The sequence below is a fragment of the Acomys russatus genome, chromosome 8, assembly GCF_903995435.1.
Source record: "Acomys russatus chromosome 8, mAcoRus1.1, whole genome shotgun sequence".
Lineage (NCBI taxonomy): Eukaryota > Metazoa > Chordata > Mammalia > Rodentia > Muridae > Acomys > Acomys russatus.
Window position 1 is genome coordinate 58179322 of NC_067144.1, and position 20190 is coordinate 58199511.

The window sequence follows — 20190 nt, forward strand, 5'->3', positions numbered from 1 at the left end:
ATGAAAGCAAACAGCATGTACTATATACAGACTTGCAATTGTCAAAGGACACATTTACTTAACTAAAAAAGAATAAGTTAAATTAGTCTTTTGAATATTTGTTCTCAACTGTCAAATAGCACAAGGATATTTGGAATTTCCTAAACACATTTTTTTTTTTTTTGTATGTTTGTTTCATTTAGTCTGGGTTGGCCTCAAACTCATTATGTAGTCAAGGATAATGTGGTGGTATGGCCTCCATAGACTTGTGTTTGACTACTTGGCCCATAGGAGTGGCACTATTAGGAGGTGTAGCCTTCTTGGAGGAAGTGTGTCACTGTGGGGGAAGGCTTTGAGGTTTCTTATATGCTCAGGCTACAACCAGTGTGGCACATAGTGAATCCAGATGTAGAACTCTCAGCTCCTTCTCCAGCGCCATGTCTGCCCATATGCTGCCAAGCTCCCTGCCGTGATGATAGTGGAGTAAACCTCTAGCTGTAAGCCATCCCAACGAAATGTTTTCCTTTATAAGATTTGCCATGGTCATGGTGTCTCTTCACAGCAATAAAAACCTTATCTAAAACATTAGGTTTTGGGTGCCTATGGTCTCATAAAATGAATTTGGCAATGTTCTTTTTGTTTCTATTTTGTGGAATAGTTAGAAGAGTACTGACCTTAGCTCTTCTTTGAAAGTTTGATGGAACGGTGTGCTAAATTTGGCTTGCCCTTAGTTTGGTTGAGAGACTTTTAATGACTGCTTCTCTTTCCTTAAGGGTTATAGGTTTATTTAAATAGTTTATCTTGATTTAACTTTGGTAAGTGGCATCTATTGAGAATAATATCTATTTCTTTTAGATTTTCTAATTTCATGGGTACAATTTGGATTTCTGCAGTATCTGTTGTAATGTCTCCCTTTTCATTTCTGATATTGTTGATTTGGATATTTTCTCTCTGTCTTTTAGTTAGTTTGGTTAAGGGTTTGTCTATCTTGTTGATTTTCTCAAAGAACCAACTTTTTGTTTCACTGATTCTTTTTTTTTTTAATTTTTTTTATTTATTAATTCATTCATATTACATCTCAATTGTTATCCTATCCCTTCTATCCTCCCATTCCTCCCTCCCTCCCACTTTACCCTATTCCCCTCCCCTATGACTGTGACTGAGGGGAACCTCTCTCTCTGTATATGATCATAGGGTATAAAGTCTCTTCTTGGTAGCCTGCTATCCTTCTCCTGTGTACCATTGGGCCTCCCCATCCAGGGGACATGGCCAAATATGGGGCACCAGAGTTCATGTGAAAGTCAGTTCTGACTCTTCACTCAACTGTGGAGAATGTCCTGTCCATTGGCTAGATCTGGGTAGGGGTTAGAAGTTTACTGCACATACTGTCTTTGGCTGGTGCCATAGTTTGAGCAGGATCTCTGGGCCCAGATCCGCCCATCATAATGTTTCTAGGACCCTCTGGATCCTTGACAAATATTATTGTAATGTGTTTTTAGCTAAATAAAACTCCAGAAGAACTATGAAATATGAAGATCAAAGGTTAACCCAGAGATTGCTCAAGCTATTTCCATTTTCCTATTGTTACATGCCAACACTGTATTCACATAATTCTGTTGTCCTTTGGGTGTGGTCTCTTTCTCGGTCTGTGTGTGTGGAGCGGTGTATGTGGATGTGGTTTCACTGATTCTTGGTATTGTCTCTTTGTTTCTGTTTTGTCTACTTTTCCTGCCATCTACTCCTCTTGGGTGTGCTCACTTCTTTTTCTTGTAGAGCTTTCAGGTATGCTGTTAAGTTTTCTCCATTTGTTTATTTATTTACTCTACTTCCTGATCTCATCTTTCCCCTAGTCCCACCTTATACACTCCTCCTCCCTATTCACCCTTCTCCTTCTTCTCAGAGAAGGGGGAGGTCCCTCATGGGTACCAAACCCACCCTGGAACATTAAGTCTTTGCAGAACTAGGCAAACCCCCTCCCACTGAGGTTAGACAAGGCAGCGTGGTTAGGAGAATGGGCTCCAAAGGCAGGCCTCAGAGTCAGAGAGGGCCCTGGCTCCAGTTGCTGGGGGATTGACATGAAGATCAAGCTGCACATCTGCTACATATGTGCATGGGCCTTAGGACCGGTCCATGTATGCTCAATGGTTGGTGGTGCAGTCTCTGTGAGCCCCCATGGGTCCAGGCTAGTTTAGTCTGTAGGTCGTCTTGTGGAGTCCTTGACCTCTTCAGCTCTCTCAATTTTCCCCTCAACTCGTCCCTGAGCTCTGTCTAATGTTTGGCTGTGGGACTCTGCATCTGTTTCCATCAGCTGCTGGGTGAAGCCTCTCAGAGGAGTTATGCTAGGCTCCTGCCTGCAAGGATAGCAGAATATCATCAATAGTGTCAGGGGTTGGCCCTCTCCCATGGGATGGATCTCAGGTTGGGCCAGTGATTGGTTTGTTATTCCATTGATCTTTGCTCCATCTGTGTCCCTATACTTGTAGGCAGGACAGACTTTGGGTTGAAGGTTTTGTGAGTGGGTTGGTGTCTGTATTCCTCCTCTGGAAGTCCTGCCTGGCTACAGGAGGAGCCACGTGACATTCCACACACCACCACTTGCAGTCTCAGCTAGGATGGCCTCCATTAGCTTCCTGGGGCCTTCCCTATCCCAGCTCTTAGGTATATTCTAGTAATGTGCCCCCTCAAATTTCTGTTTTTTCACCCTGCCCTCTCTCTTCTACTCTCCCTATTCCTAATCCCACCCCTGATACCCCCCCCCCCCAGCCCCTCTCCTACTCAGTTCCTTCTCTCCATCCACTTCAAATGCCTATTTAATTTTTCCTCCTGAGTGAGATTCAGGCTTCCTCCCTTGGGCCTTCCTTTTTACTCAGCTTCTTTGGGTCTGTGGATTGTAGCATGGTTACCCTCTCTACTTTATGGTTAATATTCAGTTATAGGTGAGTACATGTGTGTCTTTTAGGGTCTGGGTTACCTCACTCAGGTAGGCACTTAGTGCTGTGAACTTTCCTTTTAGCACCACTTTCATCACCCCTCATAAGCTTAGTGATGCTGTGTATTCATTTTCATTGAATTCTAGGATTCTAGTTTCTGTCTAGCCCATTTTTCTTTTTTATTTATTTATTTTTCCATTTTTCATCCAGTAAAGAGTTGTTAAGTAGGAGCAGTAAGGTGCTTTCTGACATCCCAGTAGACAGGGAGGTAGAGATGGGACTGGAAGAGGAGCTGCAAGGTGAAGCTAAGGGCCCGCCCACAGGGAACATTTTCCTCCAGGTAGGCCCTACTTCCAAAGTTTCCACTCTCTGAAAAAGAGTCGTGAATGGACCAGGTACTCAAACCCATGACCTGTTGGGTATATGTCACATCTAACATAACATTCTTCTACCAATTATATATTTTTATGTTAAATTAAACTAATAATTTTAATATTGTAATGAGATTCCATCCCATCACCCTTGAGTTTGAGTTCTCAATGTTTTCTCAATACTGTTAGAATAAATGCAAACTCCCAAAAACCTATGAGTGCAGGCTTGTCCCTACATGTCTGGCTGAGATTCACATCTGCCCCACCCAACACTGAGCAACAGTTCTGCTGGTCTTCTTTCAGCCTTTCAGATTTCAGAGTGTGCACAGACTGCTTGGGAGTCTTGTTGAAGCACACATTTCAGGGCTCTGGAATGAGGCCAGAGTGTCTGCATTTGTAACTGGCTCCAAGTGATATGGAGGCTGCCGGCCCACTAAGTACAGAGGCTTGCCAGTCAAATACTCTGCTTTACATACACTTGCATGCATGTTTCTTGCTTTCATCAACATTCTCTTCTCTTACTTACGTTTCTGGCAGATCTTAATTATTTTTACTTCTTGGGGAAGTCTTCGCTGATTGCAGCCGAGCCACTTTCTCCCAGTTCTACTGTGAAGTCAGATGGAGCCTTGTGCTCTCCTGAATACTCACCGTGGCTAAGTTCTGCACTTTTCACAGATCACTTTTTCCTCTCTAATATTTGTTTTCCGCAACTAGACCATAGGGGCCACAATGGAGTAACTTCAAATATTTCTGATTTCCATTTGTCCTCAAAGCCTAACATAATGTGGGCTTCTCAGGAAAGACACTTAATAAGTACTTGTTAAACAAGTGTGTCAGTGCTATCAAGTCCCCAAGAACATTCCTCAAGACCATGGTTAAGGAGAGAGTTAGTAAAGAGACCAATGCAGTAACTATTCTGACCTTCAGAGGGAAGTAGCTTTGTTTTCCTTTGCTGTCACAGGCATTCTGTCATTTCTGTTCTGGGCCACTTCTGATGACATCAGTAGCCATGACACACATTTTGGATGGGTTTCTGTGTTGGGCCGTTTAGCTAATATGCTGACTGGGAACTAACAAAACCACACCTTTTTGGGCAACAGAGCCTCCCCCTGCTTTTTCCAAATAACAGGGCCTTGATTGATCATTTGGGAAGCAAGGCATCAAGGGTCTTGGCATCCACTCAGGCCGCTGAGCAGAGCAAGGTTGTCCAGGTTGTAGTGTTCTGTGGCAGCCCTTGTTGCTCTGTCACTGGTTTGGGTTACTCTCAGCTGTATGGCTCCCCATTTTTGGCAGCTCAGCTGATCCTCCTGTTTCTGTACGAAGTGTCTTCTGGTTCCTGGTTAAACTTCTACTGATTATCTCCCACTATCAGTTGTTTCCTCATAGGTTCTACCTGTTCCTGCTTCCGGAGACTTGACAGGTCTGTTGGATGCATCCTTAGCATTCCTTCTCTGATCTCTGCTATCCATCTTTTCCATCTTCTTTATGCCTACACTGGGTTACTTTTTTCACTGTTTTATTTAATCACTATTTTGCTTTTTTCTTATTCTTGGGCCACAAGCCTAGGGCACTGATAAACCTGTGTCAAATTTGGTTCCTTTGAGTTCAATGCACCTCAAGGACCAAGTACATCTTTTGGACAGTGTGTTCACATGACTGGTGTAGAGGAGGTTGTGAAATATTTGTAAACTCACTGATTCCCTTCATTAAACAGTTGAAGCTTAAAATCAGTGAGGGTAAGAGTATTATTCACCACAAGTTATCCCAGAACTATTTGCCCACAGCTCAGAATGGAATAGAAAGCAAATTTCTCCTTCCAAGAAGCATTTGGGCCATTTCCTGTGGTTGCATTACTGCCTGTCTCTGCTTTCTCTGTAGAGCAGTAAAACTGGCAGGTATTTTGCCTGGCTGCTTTCCTTTAACCTTGTCAGTCATAGGGCTTCCAAAGCAGACAGAGACCCCTTTCATCACCCATGCTGCCCTCACAGCTGCTGTGCTTATACTCGAGGTTGAGTCTTCTGGGAAGCAAACTCTGAAAGGGGGGAAGGGAGAGGAGGAGGTCAATGACTGGGTAGTCAGCAGCTCCGTGGGCGGGACTAGCAATCAGACCAGAGCTCTTCATGAGCAAGGCAGGTCTCTTTAGAAGACTGTGTACCAGGAAGGAACTCAGATGAAAGTCACTGGCTACCAACCATCTTCATAGGTGGGAGAAAGAGAGAATCTGCCCTGGACGGAAATCTGATGGTGCGCGTGCGCACACACACACACACACACACACACACACACACACACACACACTGCCTATACATGGGAGAGAAAAGCTCATTAAAAGTTATTAAAAAGACAACTTTTTCCTAGAGCATATTGAAATTGTTTTTAATGAGTTTTCCAGCAAGAAATCTTCAGTCATTTAAAGCACATCTTTAAAGGTTGGAACTCCTGATTTATGAAGTTCTTCCATCTTTCAGAGCCTTTCTGTCCTCAAGAAGCATTTTGTCCCCAGTAACCTCACTTTCAGAATCAGAGGAGAAAATAATTGCCATTTAATAATACCACACTCTTCAGGCCTGATCACCCGTGCTCTAGCTATTCTTTCTCTTCAGAGGAACTTGTGTCTCCAGCAGCCACAGTGGTATTCCTGGTATTTCCATAGTCAGTCCATAAATGTTATAAATAAAGGTTCTAAAACGTGTCACCAACTTGAATCTTCAAACTTTATTATGAAACGACGAGTCCTCGTCATCTTTGTTATCTGTATAGGTCATGTATACTTTCAGTTCAAGCTCTTGTTTCCTTTTTTAGATAAACTAGCCAGATCTTTATCTTTCAATTTTCTTCCCCCTTCCCTTCCTTTTATCTAAGTTTTACTATGAGAAAAAGGAATATGAAGTTAATGTGTTATGTGTGGGAGTGGGGAGGGGGAGCGGTGGTATTTGAGACTACCTTCCTTCCTTTAGAATGGAGTAGAATCGTGGGATACATAGCCATTGGCCAATTATGAATGGGTGATAATCTTTCCACAAAGATGAGTTGGGTCTTGTATAGGAGACATTTGAACTAAAGATCCCCAAGTTCTGTTTCTAAGTTGCTACAAAGGCTTCATGGTGCCCCTGAAGGAGTGCAAGTACCCAAGAACTGGCTAAAACATTTTCTTGCATCTGTATAGAAGGAAGAACAGATATATTTGGAGGCAAATGAAGTTTTCACACAGTTTTTCTCAGTTGTTTTAGAGAAAATTGAATTATCACTGAATTTGGAGGAAAATGTGGAACTCATGGTAGGAAATTATTCTTAAACCAAGTTGGACAGTGCACAAAAGAGAATGATTTCCATACACTGAGGCTTCAGCCATCTGTGCCTTCCTATTGCAGAGTCTCATGTACCCAGAGGAAAGCAGTCACCTTGGAAAGCCTCCTGAGAGTTCTTTATACCTGGCATTCCTCGCCCTTTTCTGGTGCATTCTGGAGTAAGTATAGAAAGCAGTGATGAACGCACAAGAAAAGAAGGCAGAGCAATGATGACACTGCACCAGAGTGCTTGTACTTCTTTCTGGGCATTAAAGTTACAGAGGGGAGGAAAGGTTGGATTCCATGGCCCCTTTTACTAATGAGGGAAAGCAGGAAGAGCAGACACTGTTGAGTGACTTGCCTAGCATCATGCACCCTGTTATCATCAAGCTGGGGTCAGAAAACCAGTTGTAGTTTGGACTATGACTACATCAATTTCTACTTTTATATCATTAGCCATTCTTTTGAAACTGTTCATTGATCTGTGCCTCGAATGGGGTGTTGTGCCAGGCCCTGTTGGTAGAGGACTGGATTAGTTAGACCCAGGCTTGATCTCATGGAGTTTGCTCAGAACTCTAAGGTGGGATAAAAATTAATGCCATGAAATATACTATTGAGTTAATTAGGTGACAATCAAACAGAGACATTCTTGGCATAGTTGTGCTGACCAAAGCTAGGTGAGTATCTTGCAGGGGAAGCTACGTGAAGAAAGGCTTGCACTTCTCACGTTAATGAAGTCAAGACAAGAAGGTCAAAGGCTTTCCTTCAGTTCCTTAGCCTTAGTAGGTTTTACTTTTGTTTCTAACCCGGGAACTGAGCGGCCAACCCATGTTTCCTCTGCTATAGTTGATAGTCTTTAAAAGGTTTCTCAGTATGATGTTATCAGAAGTATCTTATTTGCCGTTTTTGATTTAAACTTTTTATTGAGTGGAAATGCTTGCCAATATGAGATTAAAAAAAAAAAAAAAAAAAAAAGACAAGTTGGTACAATAACGTACGTGACAGTGGTTTTAGACTCAGTGCCTGGAGAAAAACTCTAGGAGAATCAAAGGTGAAGACAGAGTTATGCTTCCCATAGTAACTTGTCAGCAGCAGCAGTTGGCTGAGAACTGAGAAACCATGAAATGGGAATGCATTGGGATACACTCTGTAAAACTGCTGCATTCCTCTGTGACAGTGCTGAGAACAGATTTAGGGCCTCACATTAGAAAGTGCTCTCTTTCTAGGCTGTATTCCCACTCTTTGTGTGTGATTTTTGATCAGAAAACTTGACAGTGACCCACAGTTCAAACAAATATATTCTATTGCATGTTTCAAAACCAATTTGAAAAGAATAAAATAAAAACTGAAACCAAACTGATTTAATAAATATTTATTCACCTATTTTTATGCAAAATCCATGCTTAATTTTAAACGTGTTTGACTCACTTTCCTTCTTTGCAGAGCAAGGCTAAAATAATTTGTTTATTTGTCTATTTATTGAAATGAATTCCTCTAGCCTGTCTCCTTTTCGTTGTCCATAGACAAAACCCCAGGTGTCCCTACCTTTACTCCGCTCTTTGGATTACTTAAGTCTTTCTTTCTCCGCCTCGTAACCACAGGGTGAAATTACTATATTCAAAACCACCTGCACCTCAGTTCACTGGATCCAGCACATTTACATCCCATCTGTTAACTTCCAGGCTTTTCCATTTTGATCAGGGCTGGGTGCACAATTAGAAGCTCCTGGCAAGCTATTAACATGTTCAGCCGCCTGTGCTCCACCTAGAGTATCTGAATCTGTTGTTTCACGAGCATGCTAGCACATCATTGCTTTAAAAAAAATCCTTACATGATTACAGTAACCAGCCTGCATTGAGAACCAGAATATCTTGAGAAATCACTCCATTCTTGTAGACTCACATTGATTATTCTCTTCTCCTTCAAAATCCTAAGTACTTATGCAGGCTGTGTTTATTCTGTATGTCTGGGTAGATCAGAAAGCAGGAAAATCGAGAGTGTCAGTCAGCTAAATTCCTCCTCTTCCTTTCTTATAATTCTGGACCTAATTCCTGGAGTAGTGGTCCCTGCATTCATGGGTGTCTTCTCTTTAGTTATTTCATTCTGGAAATGTCTTTACTAACACAACTAATAGTTCATCTCACTAATGCCCAAGGCATTTTAAGTATTTATTAGGAGGTATTGGTTATAAATGATGAGTGTCATTATGATATTGTCATGCATGTATATAATGCCTTTTAAAAATCATATTTATCCCCTTCTCTTTTCCTCCCGCACTCCTGCTCATCTTCCTCTTACCAACTAGAAGCGGTATTTTTAAAAAGTATTTCTTTAATTTTTCTCTTGATAATTTCATACATGAGTACTATATTTACATAATTTATATCCCAACCTCTCCCATCTTCAATCCATCCCATGTTACCTCTATTCCTTCTTAAATTCATAGCCTTTTCTTATTACATATATATGTACATATGAATATAGCTCAATGAATCCATTTAGCGTGGTTTACATAGGTAGCTGTTTAAGGGTGACCAACTGGCAAAAATTTTCTAAATTTTATACATTAGATGATTAGGGGTTACAGGAGAATAAGATCCTTCTTCTCTTTCTCCCTCCCCTCTTTTCTTCCTTCTTCTCTTCCATTCTGGAGATCAAACCCAGGATCCTCATGCATGCTAAGCAAGCAATCAAACACTGAATTATACCTTCAGCCTCAAGATTCCTTTTATGTTTGTTAGTATACATTATATATAGTTATGCATTTATATGTAGTATATATTTTCCTTATGTATTTATTTATTAACAATTTCACAAGTGTAAACTGTGTATCTTGATTATGTGCACCCAACATTGCTTTTGTAAAGCCTTTTTGTTTCCATGATCTGGCTATTATGGATAAGGCTGCTATGAACATGGTTGAGCAAATGTTCTTGTTGTGTGCTGGAGCATCTTCTGGGTATATTCCAAGGAGTGGAATAGCTGGGTCTTGAAGAAGCCTTATTCCCATTTTTCTGAGAAAGCGCCAGATAGATTTCCAAAGTGGCTGCACTAGTCTGCATTCCCACCAGCAATGAAGGATTGTTCCTCTCTTTCCATATCCTTGCCAGCATGTGGTGTCACTTGAATTTTTGATCTTAGCCATTCTGATGGGTGTAAGATGGAATCTCAGAGTTGTTTTGATTTGCATTTCCCTGATGATTAAAGATGTTAAGCATTTCTTTAAGTGTTTCTTAGCCATTCAATATTCCTCTGTTGAGAATTCTCTGTTTAGTTCTGAGCCCCATTTCTCAATTGGGTTATTTGGTTTAGTGATGTTTAATTTCTTGAGTTCTTTGTGTGTTTTGGATATTAGACCTTTGTCATATGTAGAGTTGGTGAAGATCTTTTCCCTGTCTGTAGGTGGTCGCTTTGTTCTGTTGACAGTGTGTCTTGCCTTACAGAAGCTTTTCAGTCTCATGAGGTCCCATTTATTAATTGTTGACCTTAAGGCCTGAGGTGTTCAGGAAGTCCCCACTTTTTTTTTTTCTAACCAGTTTAGTGTCTCTGGTTTTATGTTGAGGTCTTTGATCCATTTGGACTTTAGTTTTGTGCATGGTGACAAATATGGGTCTTATTGCATTTTTTTAAACACATAGACATCCAGTTAGACCAGCATCATTTGTTGAAGATGCTATCCTTTTTCCATTGAATAGATTGGGCTTCTTTGTCAAAAATCAAGTGGCTATATGTGTATGGATTCATTTCTAGGTCTTCGATTCAATTCTACTGATCAACCAGCATGTTGCTATGCCAGTACCATGCCATTTTATGTACTGTTGATTTATAGTACAGCTTGAGATCAGGTATGGAGATTCCCCTGGAGGATCTTTTATTGTACAAGATTGTTTTAGCTATTCTGTCTGGGTTTTTTGTTTTTCCATATGAAGTTGAGAATTGGCCTTTCAATGTCCTTAAAAAATTGTGAAAGTATTTTGATAGGGATTGCATTGAATCTGTAAATTGCTTTTGGTAGGATGGCCATTTTTACTATGTTAATTCTCCTGATCAATGAGCAAGGAAGATCATTCCATCTTCTCATGTCGTCTTCAATCTCTTTCTTCAGAGTTTTGAACTTTGTTTTCAAACAAGTCCTTTACTTGCTTGGTTAGAGTAATTCCAAAATATTTTATATTTCTTGTGGCTAACGTGAAGGGTGTAGTTTTCCTAATTTCTTCAATGGATAAAGAAACTGTGGTACATTTACACTATGGAATACTACTCAGCTATTAAAAACAAAGAATTCCTGAAATTTGTTGGCAAATGGGTTGAACTAGAAATAATCATAATCAGTGAGTTAACCCAGAAGTAGAAAGAGTCAAATGGTATATACTCACTTATATCTGGACACTAGCCCAAGGGGCATGTCCCATGAAAGTCTTCACTTACCACGAAAGTGGGACAGAGAGGAAGACTTCCTGTTGAGACTCTAGGTGAGAGAAGCATGGGAGAATGGGGAAATAGAAGGATCCAGAGGGTCCTCGAAAGCTACAAGTAGAACATTATGGTGGGCAGATCTGGGCCAAGGAGTCGTGCTCAAACCATGGCACCATCCAAGGACAATATGTGCAGTAAACTTCAAACCCCTACCCAGATCTAGCCAATGGACAGGACATTCTCCACAGTTGAGTGGAGAGTCGGGACTGACTTTCACACAAACTCTGGTGCCCCATATTTGACCATGTCCCCTGGATGGGGAGGCCTGGCAGCACTCAGAAGAAGGATAGCAGGCTAACAAGAAAAGACTTGATAATCTATGAGCATATACAGGGGGAATAAGTCCTTCTCAGTCACAGTCATATGGGAGGGGAGTAAGGGGAAAATGGGAGGGAGGGAGGAATGGGGAGGGTACAAAGGATGGGATAACAATGGAGATGTAATATGAATAAATTAATAAAATATGTTAAAAATAAAGCTTTTTTGGTTGATGCCTTTGCTGAAATGTATCACTTCTGTAAGTTGTGCTGCTCAGGGTTTGGGAATGAGTAGCCTTTAATGAGTCAGCATCACCTACTGTGATGTCCTTCTCCTTACCAAAATAAGCATTCAGTCTGAAGTAAATATTCTAACTACCAAAGAGTGGGCTTGTCAGTTAATTTTCAGAGAACTTCTTCATTAGAAAGACTGACTCCTATTTCTGACTATACTACTAAGCCATGTGACCCTAAGTATGCTAAAGAGCATTGGGTATTTCACATTGTAAATGGAGATAAAAATACTTCCCATGGGTATTTGGAAAACACCATAAGGTCTGTAATAATCTTCAGTAGGCACATTGAAGTCAACAAAGTATTTTCATGTGTAGAACTGGGGTTCCTTTCCTAATATTAAAATGGGTCATGTAGTTTTCTTAAAGGATGCACACAGGGTTAAGATTATATTTCCTGAAAGAACAAATGGATGACAAAAAGAATTATTAAACATCTATATATAAATCTCCCCTTTTACATTAATTTTGTGTTTTGTCTAAACTTATAAGAGAATATTTTACAGTCTCAAATCTTGATCCATATGCCAAGCTTTTTGTCTAATTTAAAGCTACTGAAATGGACTGAAACTTTTGTGTCAGTAAAATTTGTTTTACTAACTAATGGAGCTGTTATTCATAAACAAGCAAGCCCAGCTGCTAGTGGAGTCCTGTTGTCCCTGGGATAGCTTAGTTCTTTCTGGAGGGGACCCATAAACCAAAATCCATGGAGAAGGGCAAGCCAGGAACTATCCATCATTGCTGGCCCATGCATTATGTCTTTACCTCACATTGCATGGGTAGTTGGTCTGCCATGTATTTTAACACTTGCTGTATTTCACAAGTTGAGGCTAGGGACCAGATAGGGTTACCCTGAAATTTCCTCTGGTGTTACTCAGATGCGCTTATCCAGACTGATGGCATTTGCCAGCATCTGTAGGTCTTAGAGATATAAAAAGCAGCGTAAAAAATCGCCTACTTCTAAGTAGGCCACAAACCAGTATTAGGGATGGGGTGTGGGTGGGTGTGGGATGTGAGTGGGAGTGTAGGTGGGTGGGTGGGGTGAGCACACTAACAAAAGTGAGAAGAGAAAAAACAGGAAGTAAACCAAGATAGCAATATAAACATAAGCTCAGTACAGGACAGAAGACATGGGAAATAAAGTGAAATAAGGAACATGCCAATGGGAAGAAATCAGAAAGCCCCTGAGGCCAAATCCCAGGTAGTTGCTTAGGTTTAATGTGCTCAGAGGATAGGTCGGGTTACGGTAAGTCTATGAAGTTCTCAAAGTCCGATCTGCTTGTGTCTGTTTTCCAGGAAGCCTTTTGTTTTCAAAGTGTTTACAAATTTCTCATCACTCTGCCCTTTCAGTACACGAGACTAGTAAGGGGGCAAATTTGTGAGAAAGAAAGCAAGCAAACCAATAAAACCCAAGCCGTTTAGTTTGGGTTTTATAGTCCGTGCTTTGAGGAACATTTAAACTTTAAATTGCTTTGGGCATTTGTGTGTAAAATGTTCACTTTCACTTTTGACATTTAAGTCTTTAATCACTTTTGACTTGAGTTTTGCATATGGCTTAAGATAAAAGTCCTCTGTGCACAGATATTCAGTCGTTCCCAGTCTTATTGATTGTTGAGACTACCCTCTTCCCTTTGGCTGTTTCTTGGCACCTTTGTTTGAAATCAATTGACCATGAATACACAGGTTTATTTCTCTGCTCTCTGTCCTGTTCCACTGGCTGATGAGTCTGTTTTAGTGCCAGCTCCATGCTGTTCTCCCTAGCAGAGTGTCAGTCTAGGGTTGTGAAAAGTGGTTACATCATCACATATTTTTGTAAACTTCCCAAAAGACACCGCGGCCTGCAGAACACTACTCTAGTTCCTTTCTGATGCTCTTTCCCCAATCTTTGTGTCAAATGCAGTGACATTGAAGACACAGTTAGCAACAGGCTAACCTTAGCAACAGCCCAGTTAGGGAGGTATTTAGGTGAGTTTGAAGATATTCAGGGGCTTTAGGTAACTTGAGTTGTAATGATGAGTCCTAGATGTCAGTTTGACAGTATCTGAAATCACCTAGGAAACAAGCCTCTGGGTGTGCGTATGAGGAGTTTTCTTGATTAGTTTAGTAGAGGTGCGAAAATCAACCCAAATATGGGCAGAGTTCTGGACTGAATAAAAAGGAGAAAGCAAAAGGAACATAAGTTTTATTCATTAGTTAATTAATTTAGACTTCGAAGTCAGTGTGACCAGTTGCTTCAAGCTCTTGCTGCCAGGATTTCTCCACAACTATGTACTGTGACTTCAAAACTGTGAGACAATCGAACCTCACTTAAGTTTTTTCTCTGGTAATTTTGTTACAGCAATGAGAAAAGTAACTAAGACAAGGAAGCAATAACCAAAAAGGATCACAAATGCTCAACTTTATGATCTCAGTGGACCATTCCATGTGAGGGAAATATGAGAAAATTCTGTTTCGGAAAAACTGCATTCTTTATAAAAATTAATTTATTTCTTATTTTAAAATTGCCTTCATGATATACATTTTGGTCATATTCTTTCCCTTCCCATAACACATGTGTGCATGCTCTCTCTCTCACCAAAAATGAAAAAAAATAAACAATAAGACAATAAATAACAACAAAAAGCACACAGAAAACATGGAGTCTGTTTTGTGTTAGCCAACTACTCCTGGGCTTGCAGCCTGGCATGGAGTGTGGTACATATATCCAGCGACACTCTTTTGGAGAAAACATATTTTCCTGTTCCAGGAGGTACCAATAGCTTCTTGGTTAGGGTAGGACTTTGTTATCCACATCCTCTTCTCTGGTTGGAAATTGTGCAGGTCTGGTGCATGCTGCTACAGTCTTTGCAAATTCTGATATATGTAAGTCCTGTTTTTCCTGGATGATGCTGTTTTCCTGGAGTCTTCCATCACCTTTGGCCTTTAGGATCTTTCCATCATCTTTTCTGCATAGCTCCCTGAACCTTGAGGGGAGGGGTTTGATAAAGACCTACCATTTATGGATGAGGGATCCACAGTCTCATTGTTTTCACCTTGTCCAGTTGTGGGCCTCTGTTTAGTTACCATCTACTTCAAGAAGACACTCGGATGAGGACTCAGCCGTGCTCTGATAGATTTGTGTATCAGTTTGTCTTTAGGAGCAATTTTATTGCTATGCTCATTTGGCAGAATAACACCAGTAGGATATCCACGAGCGCGCATGACCTACCTAGTCTCAGGTTTTTGATAATTTTAGCAATGGTCACTACGGTTCCATCTCATGGAATGGGCCTTAAATCCAATCAAAACGTGGTTGGTCGCTCCCATATCATTCAGGCCACTATTGCAACAGTTGATCTTGTGGGCAGGTCACTATTGTGTAGGTCACAGGGTTTGTAACTAGGAGGAATTGATGTTTGCTTCTCCCCTGCTAGTCAGAAAGTACCTTCAGCGCCATGAATGTTAGTCAGTAGGAGTTAAGTTTCTAGTTGGGCACAAGCTTAAGTTTTCCGTGTTTGATGGTGTGAGTAAAGTCTTCAGCAGCAGCACCTTACCATCAGGTTGTGGAGGCACCTAATCACCCTGGCAATGGTTTGTGTTATTAGGAATTCTATGTGACCTCTTTGGCCAGCGACTCAACAAAATTTAACCCATTCTTGGTTAAAGAGATTTTGCTTGGTGGTGTAAAGTTTCTTAGTTGGGGCATTTATCTCCCCATTACATGCTGTCTCCATTTAAGTTCCTCTCATATGTATATGTTGTAGGGAGCAGCTACACTAATATGTTTCCATACGACTTTTCAGAAGTCCTTTAGTGTTAGTAGCCCTTCCCTGTATTCCCTCCTTCCTTCGACCCCCACCTGTCCCTATTTCATTCTCGTTATTCTTGTTTCCTTTTATCTCTTTATAATAACTGTATTCTATTTCATCTGCTTTGGAAGGTCCTCTTACCCCAGGTCCCTCATTAGAAGCTCAGTCTGATTGAAACACACAGAGCTAAATGTTAAAAGCTAACATTTGCAACTAAGAGAAGGCGTGCAACATTTGTCTTTTTGCTTCTGTATTACTTCACTGCTGCACTGACTTCTTTTTTTTTATTATTATTATTTATATATTTTAAATTTTGGAGACAAATGAAACTCTATTTAAAAAAACAAACCACTTGGAAAATATATTGCAGGCTTGACACAGCAAACAGACAGGTATATCACGGATTCAAGTACTTGGTATAAATACAACATAGTACTTATCCAAAAGATAAGGTGACATGTTGGGCCAGCAACACTAAACTGCAGAGTCCCAGGCAAAACTGCCTATCTTGCTCTGTCATGGTCCTAGCTTTCCTTGGCCTTTGGCCCACGTTGCTTACTTTTAGGCCTCCTTGTTGCCAGGGGATTACTGCTGTGAGGCTCTGTGAATTCAGGGGCTGGATAGTACTGGGTTTGGACTTTTATTCTGATGTAAAGTACTTCTCAACAGTTCCTATTTTAATGTTGATCCTCAGCTACTGGTACGTGAGTGACAAAACTGCTTGCTCTTCATGGGGATGTGTCACTTTGCTCCAAAAGTCAGTGACGAAAGCTGTTTCCCACATCAATAGTGTGACACCGACTTCTTCAGGAGATTCCAGAATGACAGAATTTGAAGAAATATACATTCCCATCTTGATGGCCAGAAAACACGAGCAACCTGTACAAGTCATTCAAACTACTTTCCCTCTGTATTTTGCATCCACTTTACTTATGTTCCTGCACATAAGGCAAAACCAAGCAAAATAAAGACCTGGGGCAGAAACCTTTCCTCCCTGTAAATCATTAGCCTACTGGGCTTTGTTTTACAGCATATGCAAGGTGGCATGGTGACACTCCTGGTAACCAGCAGCCTGGACACAGACACACCTCTCCTCAGACTTAATCAGCAGGTTGAAGAAAACCGCCAGCTTGGATGTCTATGCAATAAGAATCTGAGCCTTTGGTGCAAGGGCAATCTCTCTGCCAGAACAAGCGCGTGCACCTGAGAATGGAGGATCCAGAATTCTCCCTTGTGCCACCTGCGATCCAAATTTTAGCACCAGCTTCTTTCCATGTTACCTCCTAAGATCCAGATGTAAAGGAATTGGTATCCAGGGGTGAGCAGCATATGCCTGGAACTTGCTGTGTCCTGAGTTTTCCTAATTCATAAACATTACTTATCATACTAAAGTGCCATTCTTCCTTTTAAATAGCCTTCCCTCAGCCCCAGTGGTCCCTGGCAAACAATTTTATTTCCTGATGGATGACAGAGACTCCTTCATCTTCTTGGTCATTGTTGGGATGAGGTGCAAGTGGTCATCCACACGCTTGGCCACACAGCTGTCCAGCTCTCGTTTCACTTGCAGCTCCTCATTTCCTGCATCTATTGAGCCTTTGGCTTTGTCATTACAATGCATGGTGCACCGAGCCAGGTGGTCCTGGAACCTTTCCAGCTCACTGGTGACCAAGGCCTGGCCTTGAGCTAGAGGTGCATGGCAGCGCTCGATGCATTGGTGCACCTGCTGCATAGACGCTTGGCTGACCTCACAGCAGTTGGCACTGCACCAGAACACGAGGCACTGCATCTTCCTGATATTTTCTCTCTCTACATTTTTCACCATGGCATCCACAGCCTCCTGCACTCGGATTGCTGCGCCTCTGCCATGGCAACCCTGAGCAGCACCCGTGCACACCCACTGCGCCCTTGCATTGACTTCTTAAGCAGTTTCAGTACCACCTGTGCCTTTAGTCTTTGCTGTTATGGTCTGGGCTAAGCTACTGTACACTTCTGATAGGTGAGTTCATGATGCCGCCCCCCGCACCCCTCTTCCCCCGTAGCAGCTTCATTGAGATTTCTGACACATAGCTCTCTTTATATCAATTCAACATTTATTCATGTCATGATTTAATTCTTTGACAACAAGAAGAAAATTCCTGAAATGCTTATGAGCTTATGATATGTTTAGCTCTGCAATGTCTAGTCTACCCTAATTTTCTTTTTTTTGAGACAGGGTTTCTCTGTGTAGTCCTGGCTGTCATGGACTCTCTTTGTAGACCAGGCTGGCCTCGAACGCACAATGGTCTGCCTGCCTCTACCTCCCAACTGCTGAAATTAAAGGCCTGTGACACCATGCCCAGCTCTCTGTCACTCTTTAATTCTGCCTTTGAGCCTTGTCCTTCCTAGTTCTCTCCCTTGCTTGAGGGCACTGTAGCCATTTGTTTTCATTCCTGGAAAATGTCCTGCCTCTTATATCAACTTGGGTTCTACTTACTTTATGCCCAAAGAACCCTACTCTTGCACGTAAAAAAAAAAAATCTATCTTCCTGTGTGGGCTTCTTTGTGTTTCTCTCTCCAACTCCTTGTTAAGTAATTTGCAAATGAATGCATTTCTTCGCCATTTCAAGAAGACATACATTTTAGGACTTCTCATGGATCATGTTGTAGTGACATAGAAGTTATGTCTCATTTTTCAGCATTTTATTGAGCAAATGGGGGAAAGGATCGAATATGGATTTTTTATTCTCAGTGCAGGTATTCTCTATACTGCTTTCTAAGATGGACACAGTCTGTAGGGAAAATTCTAATGCTTTCTCCTCGATAATATACTCAGAACTTAATGTGCTCTATTCCTATCTTAAGCAGGTCCCACAATAGGAAGACTTTGATGGCATAGTTTCACTAGTTTTATTCTTCCCATGTGGAGAAGCAAGCATGCTAGGGTTACTTAAAGGAAAACTCAGGCTGTAGCTGGTGACCTTGGCTATGCTCCCTACCCGAGAAAGTATGACATCCAAATATAGCTAACTCTCTGCAACCGTGGTATGGATTGGCTACTTACAGAAGGACAGACTGTGCACCATGCAGAAAATACTTGTCGATTATAATAGCAACTCTGTAAAGATTCAAAATTGCTGAGCTGATTCGCCCACGCACGATACCTCCGGGTCAGAGGCTTTCCAGACCTGAAGTTTGCACCTGCTTTCCCTTATCCTTCTTTTGGTGACTATTGGTGTGGTGGATGGATTTTCTTTCCTTTGAAAGCTCTATGTTTTTTCCCTTGGTTGTTCCTAGAAGAATGGCATAGCTTTTAACATATAAAAATACCTTTAAAGTCAACCTTGAGAATTTCCAGAAATCTAGAAATTGTTCTTTGATGTTGAACCAAAACTCATGCATTTCTGCCCTATATCTATTCACATTGGAATAAAAAGAACATTTGCATGTATTTAAGTTTAAAACTGGAAGCCTCAATTTTATTCTAACAGACCATAGTAGATTATTGAAAAATGTGCAGAGATGCCTGTATTTTCATTGTGGCTGTGACTGGCTTGATGTGACATCCCATCTTTTAATGAGTGCCATGTCATTGCTAAAATGCTGTCATTCTAGGGAGATACATAAACACGGGAGAGAAGTAATTTAATCTTAGCTTATATTTAACTTTGACGACCTGGTTCCCAGTTTTGAGCTCAAGCAGATGCCCAGGATGGCAAACCACAAGGTAGTTTCTGGCAATAACAAGTTTTTGCAGCCTTTTTCTTGGAAAATTCTCTCAGTAAAAGTTTTTTATAATAAATGTTTAAAGGGAATTAGAGTTACAGTCTCTTGTTTATGAGCATTCTGCCTGTAAACACACCTTCTGGCTTCCTGTGGCCTCTGCAGCATGTCTTTTCCTCCTCCTCCCCCAATGTGACTCCTGATGCTGTCAGCCTTCACACCCAGAGGCTCTCTAGCACCCTCTTTTTTAGCACTGTGGGTAACACTAACTGGTCTTGTCACTTCTGTCCATGCTAGGGTAGAGCTGAGTTTCATTGCTCTAGACTTACAGATGTGTTTGGTGCCAACAAAATTGGAAGTTCAAGTCTGCTTCCCCTGAGAATTCATACTCTGGACCATTGTCTTCAAGAATAGCTTTTTCTCTTGCCCTTGCATTAGTTACTTTTTCCATCTCTGTGATCAAATAGCTGATGGAGCAATTTAAAGGAGGAGACATTTATTTTGTCCTATAGCTCCATAAATGTAGTCAGTTGTGACAGGGAGAGAGAAGGGAGGCAGAGGCAACTTGATTGGTGGTGACAGGGATCTGCATCTGGTCCCACTGAAATGGCAGCCAGGGAGCATAGAGCTCAGGCTGGAAGTAAGGTGAGTTTATAACCTGCAGAGGTTCACACAACTAACCACCTCTACACATGTGCTTCGGCAAACTAGTGTACACACACACACACACCCACACACCCACACCCACACCCCCACACACAAACATACACACACACTTTCTGCATGCTCACTTGTGATTGCACATGCAAATAAACACGAACATGCCTAAATAAAAATAAACATTTTAATAATGTGATAAAAAGATATAAAAAGATTTATTGAACTTGAATTCCCTTGGAAGAGAGATGCGTTCTTCCATTTGTCTTGGTCACTAATCAGCTTTTATTACAGGACATAATCATTTTTCTTGCCTCATCCAGATGGCGTTTGTATTTGGGCTGGGAAGCAAAGCAGGCACAGTCAGCAGAGGGAGTTGATGGAAGAAACAAACTTGCTAAGCTTGACTCGGAGGACTCTTTCAAGTGTACACGGCTTTATAAACAGCAGGCA

At 41.3% G+C, this 20190-nt stretch overlaps 1 protein-coding gene across 1 annotated transcript; it reads right to left on the reverse strand.

The window, feature by feature from the left end:
- Nucleotides 1-16660: 16660 nt before the first annotated feature.
- Nucleotides 16661-19531, reverse strand: LOC127193015 (protein FAM136A-like). Its single transcript, XM_051150371.1, has 2 exons — nucleotides 19410-19531; nucleotides 16661-17240 (listed from the first exon to the last, which is right to left on the reverse strand). Exons 1-2 carry the CDS (start codon nucleotides 19529-19531, stop codon nucleotides 16832-16834), a joined length of 531 nt encoding a protein of 176 aa, XP_051006328.1. The 3' UTR covers nucleotides 16661-16831.
- Nucleotides 19532-20190: the final 659 nt, after the last annotated feature.

Bases quoted from the DNA above. Each gene is read 5' to 3' on its own strand.
- LOC127193015 (XM_051150371.1), bottom strand. From the start codon at position 19,531: ATGGAAAAAGTAACTAATGCAAGGGCAAGAGAAAAAGCTATTCTTGAA. The intron at 17,241-19,409 runs GTAAGTCTAGAG...TTGCCATGGCAG, and splicing joins TGTTGGCACCAAACACATCT to AGGCGCAGCAATCCGAGTGC.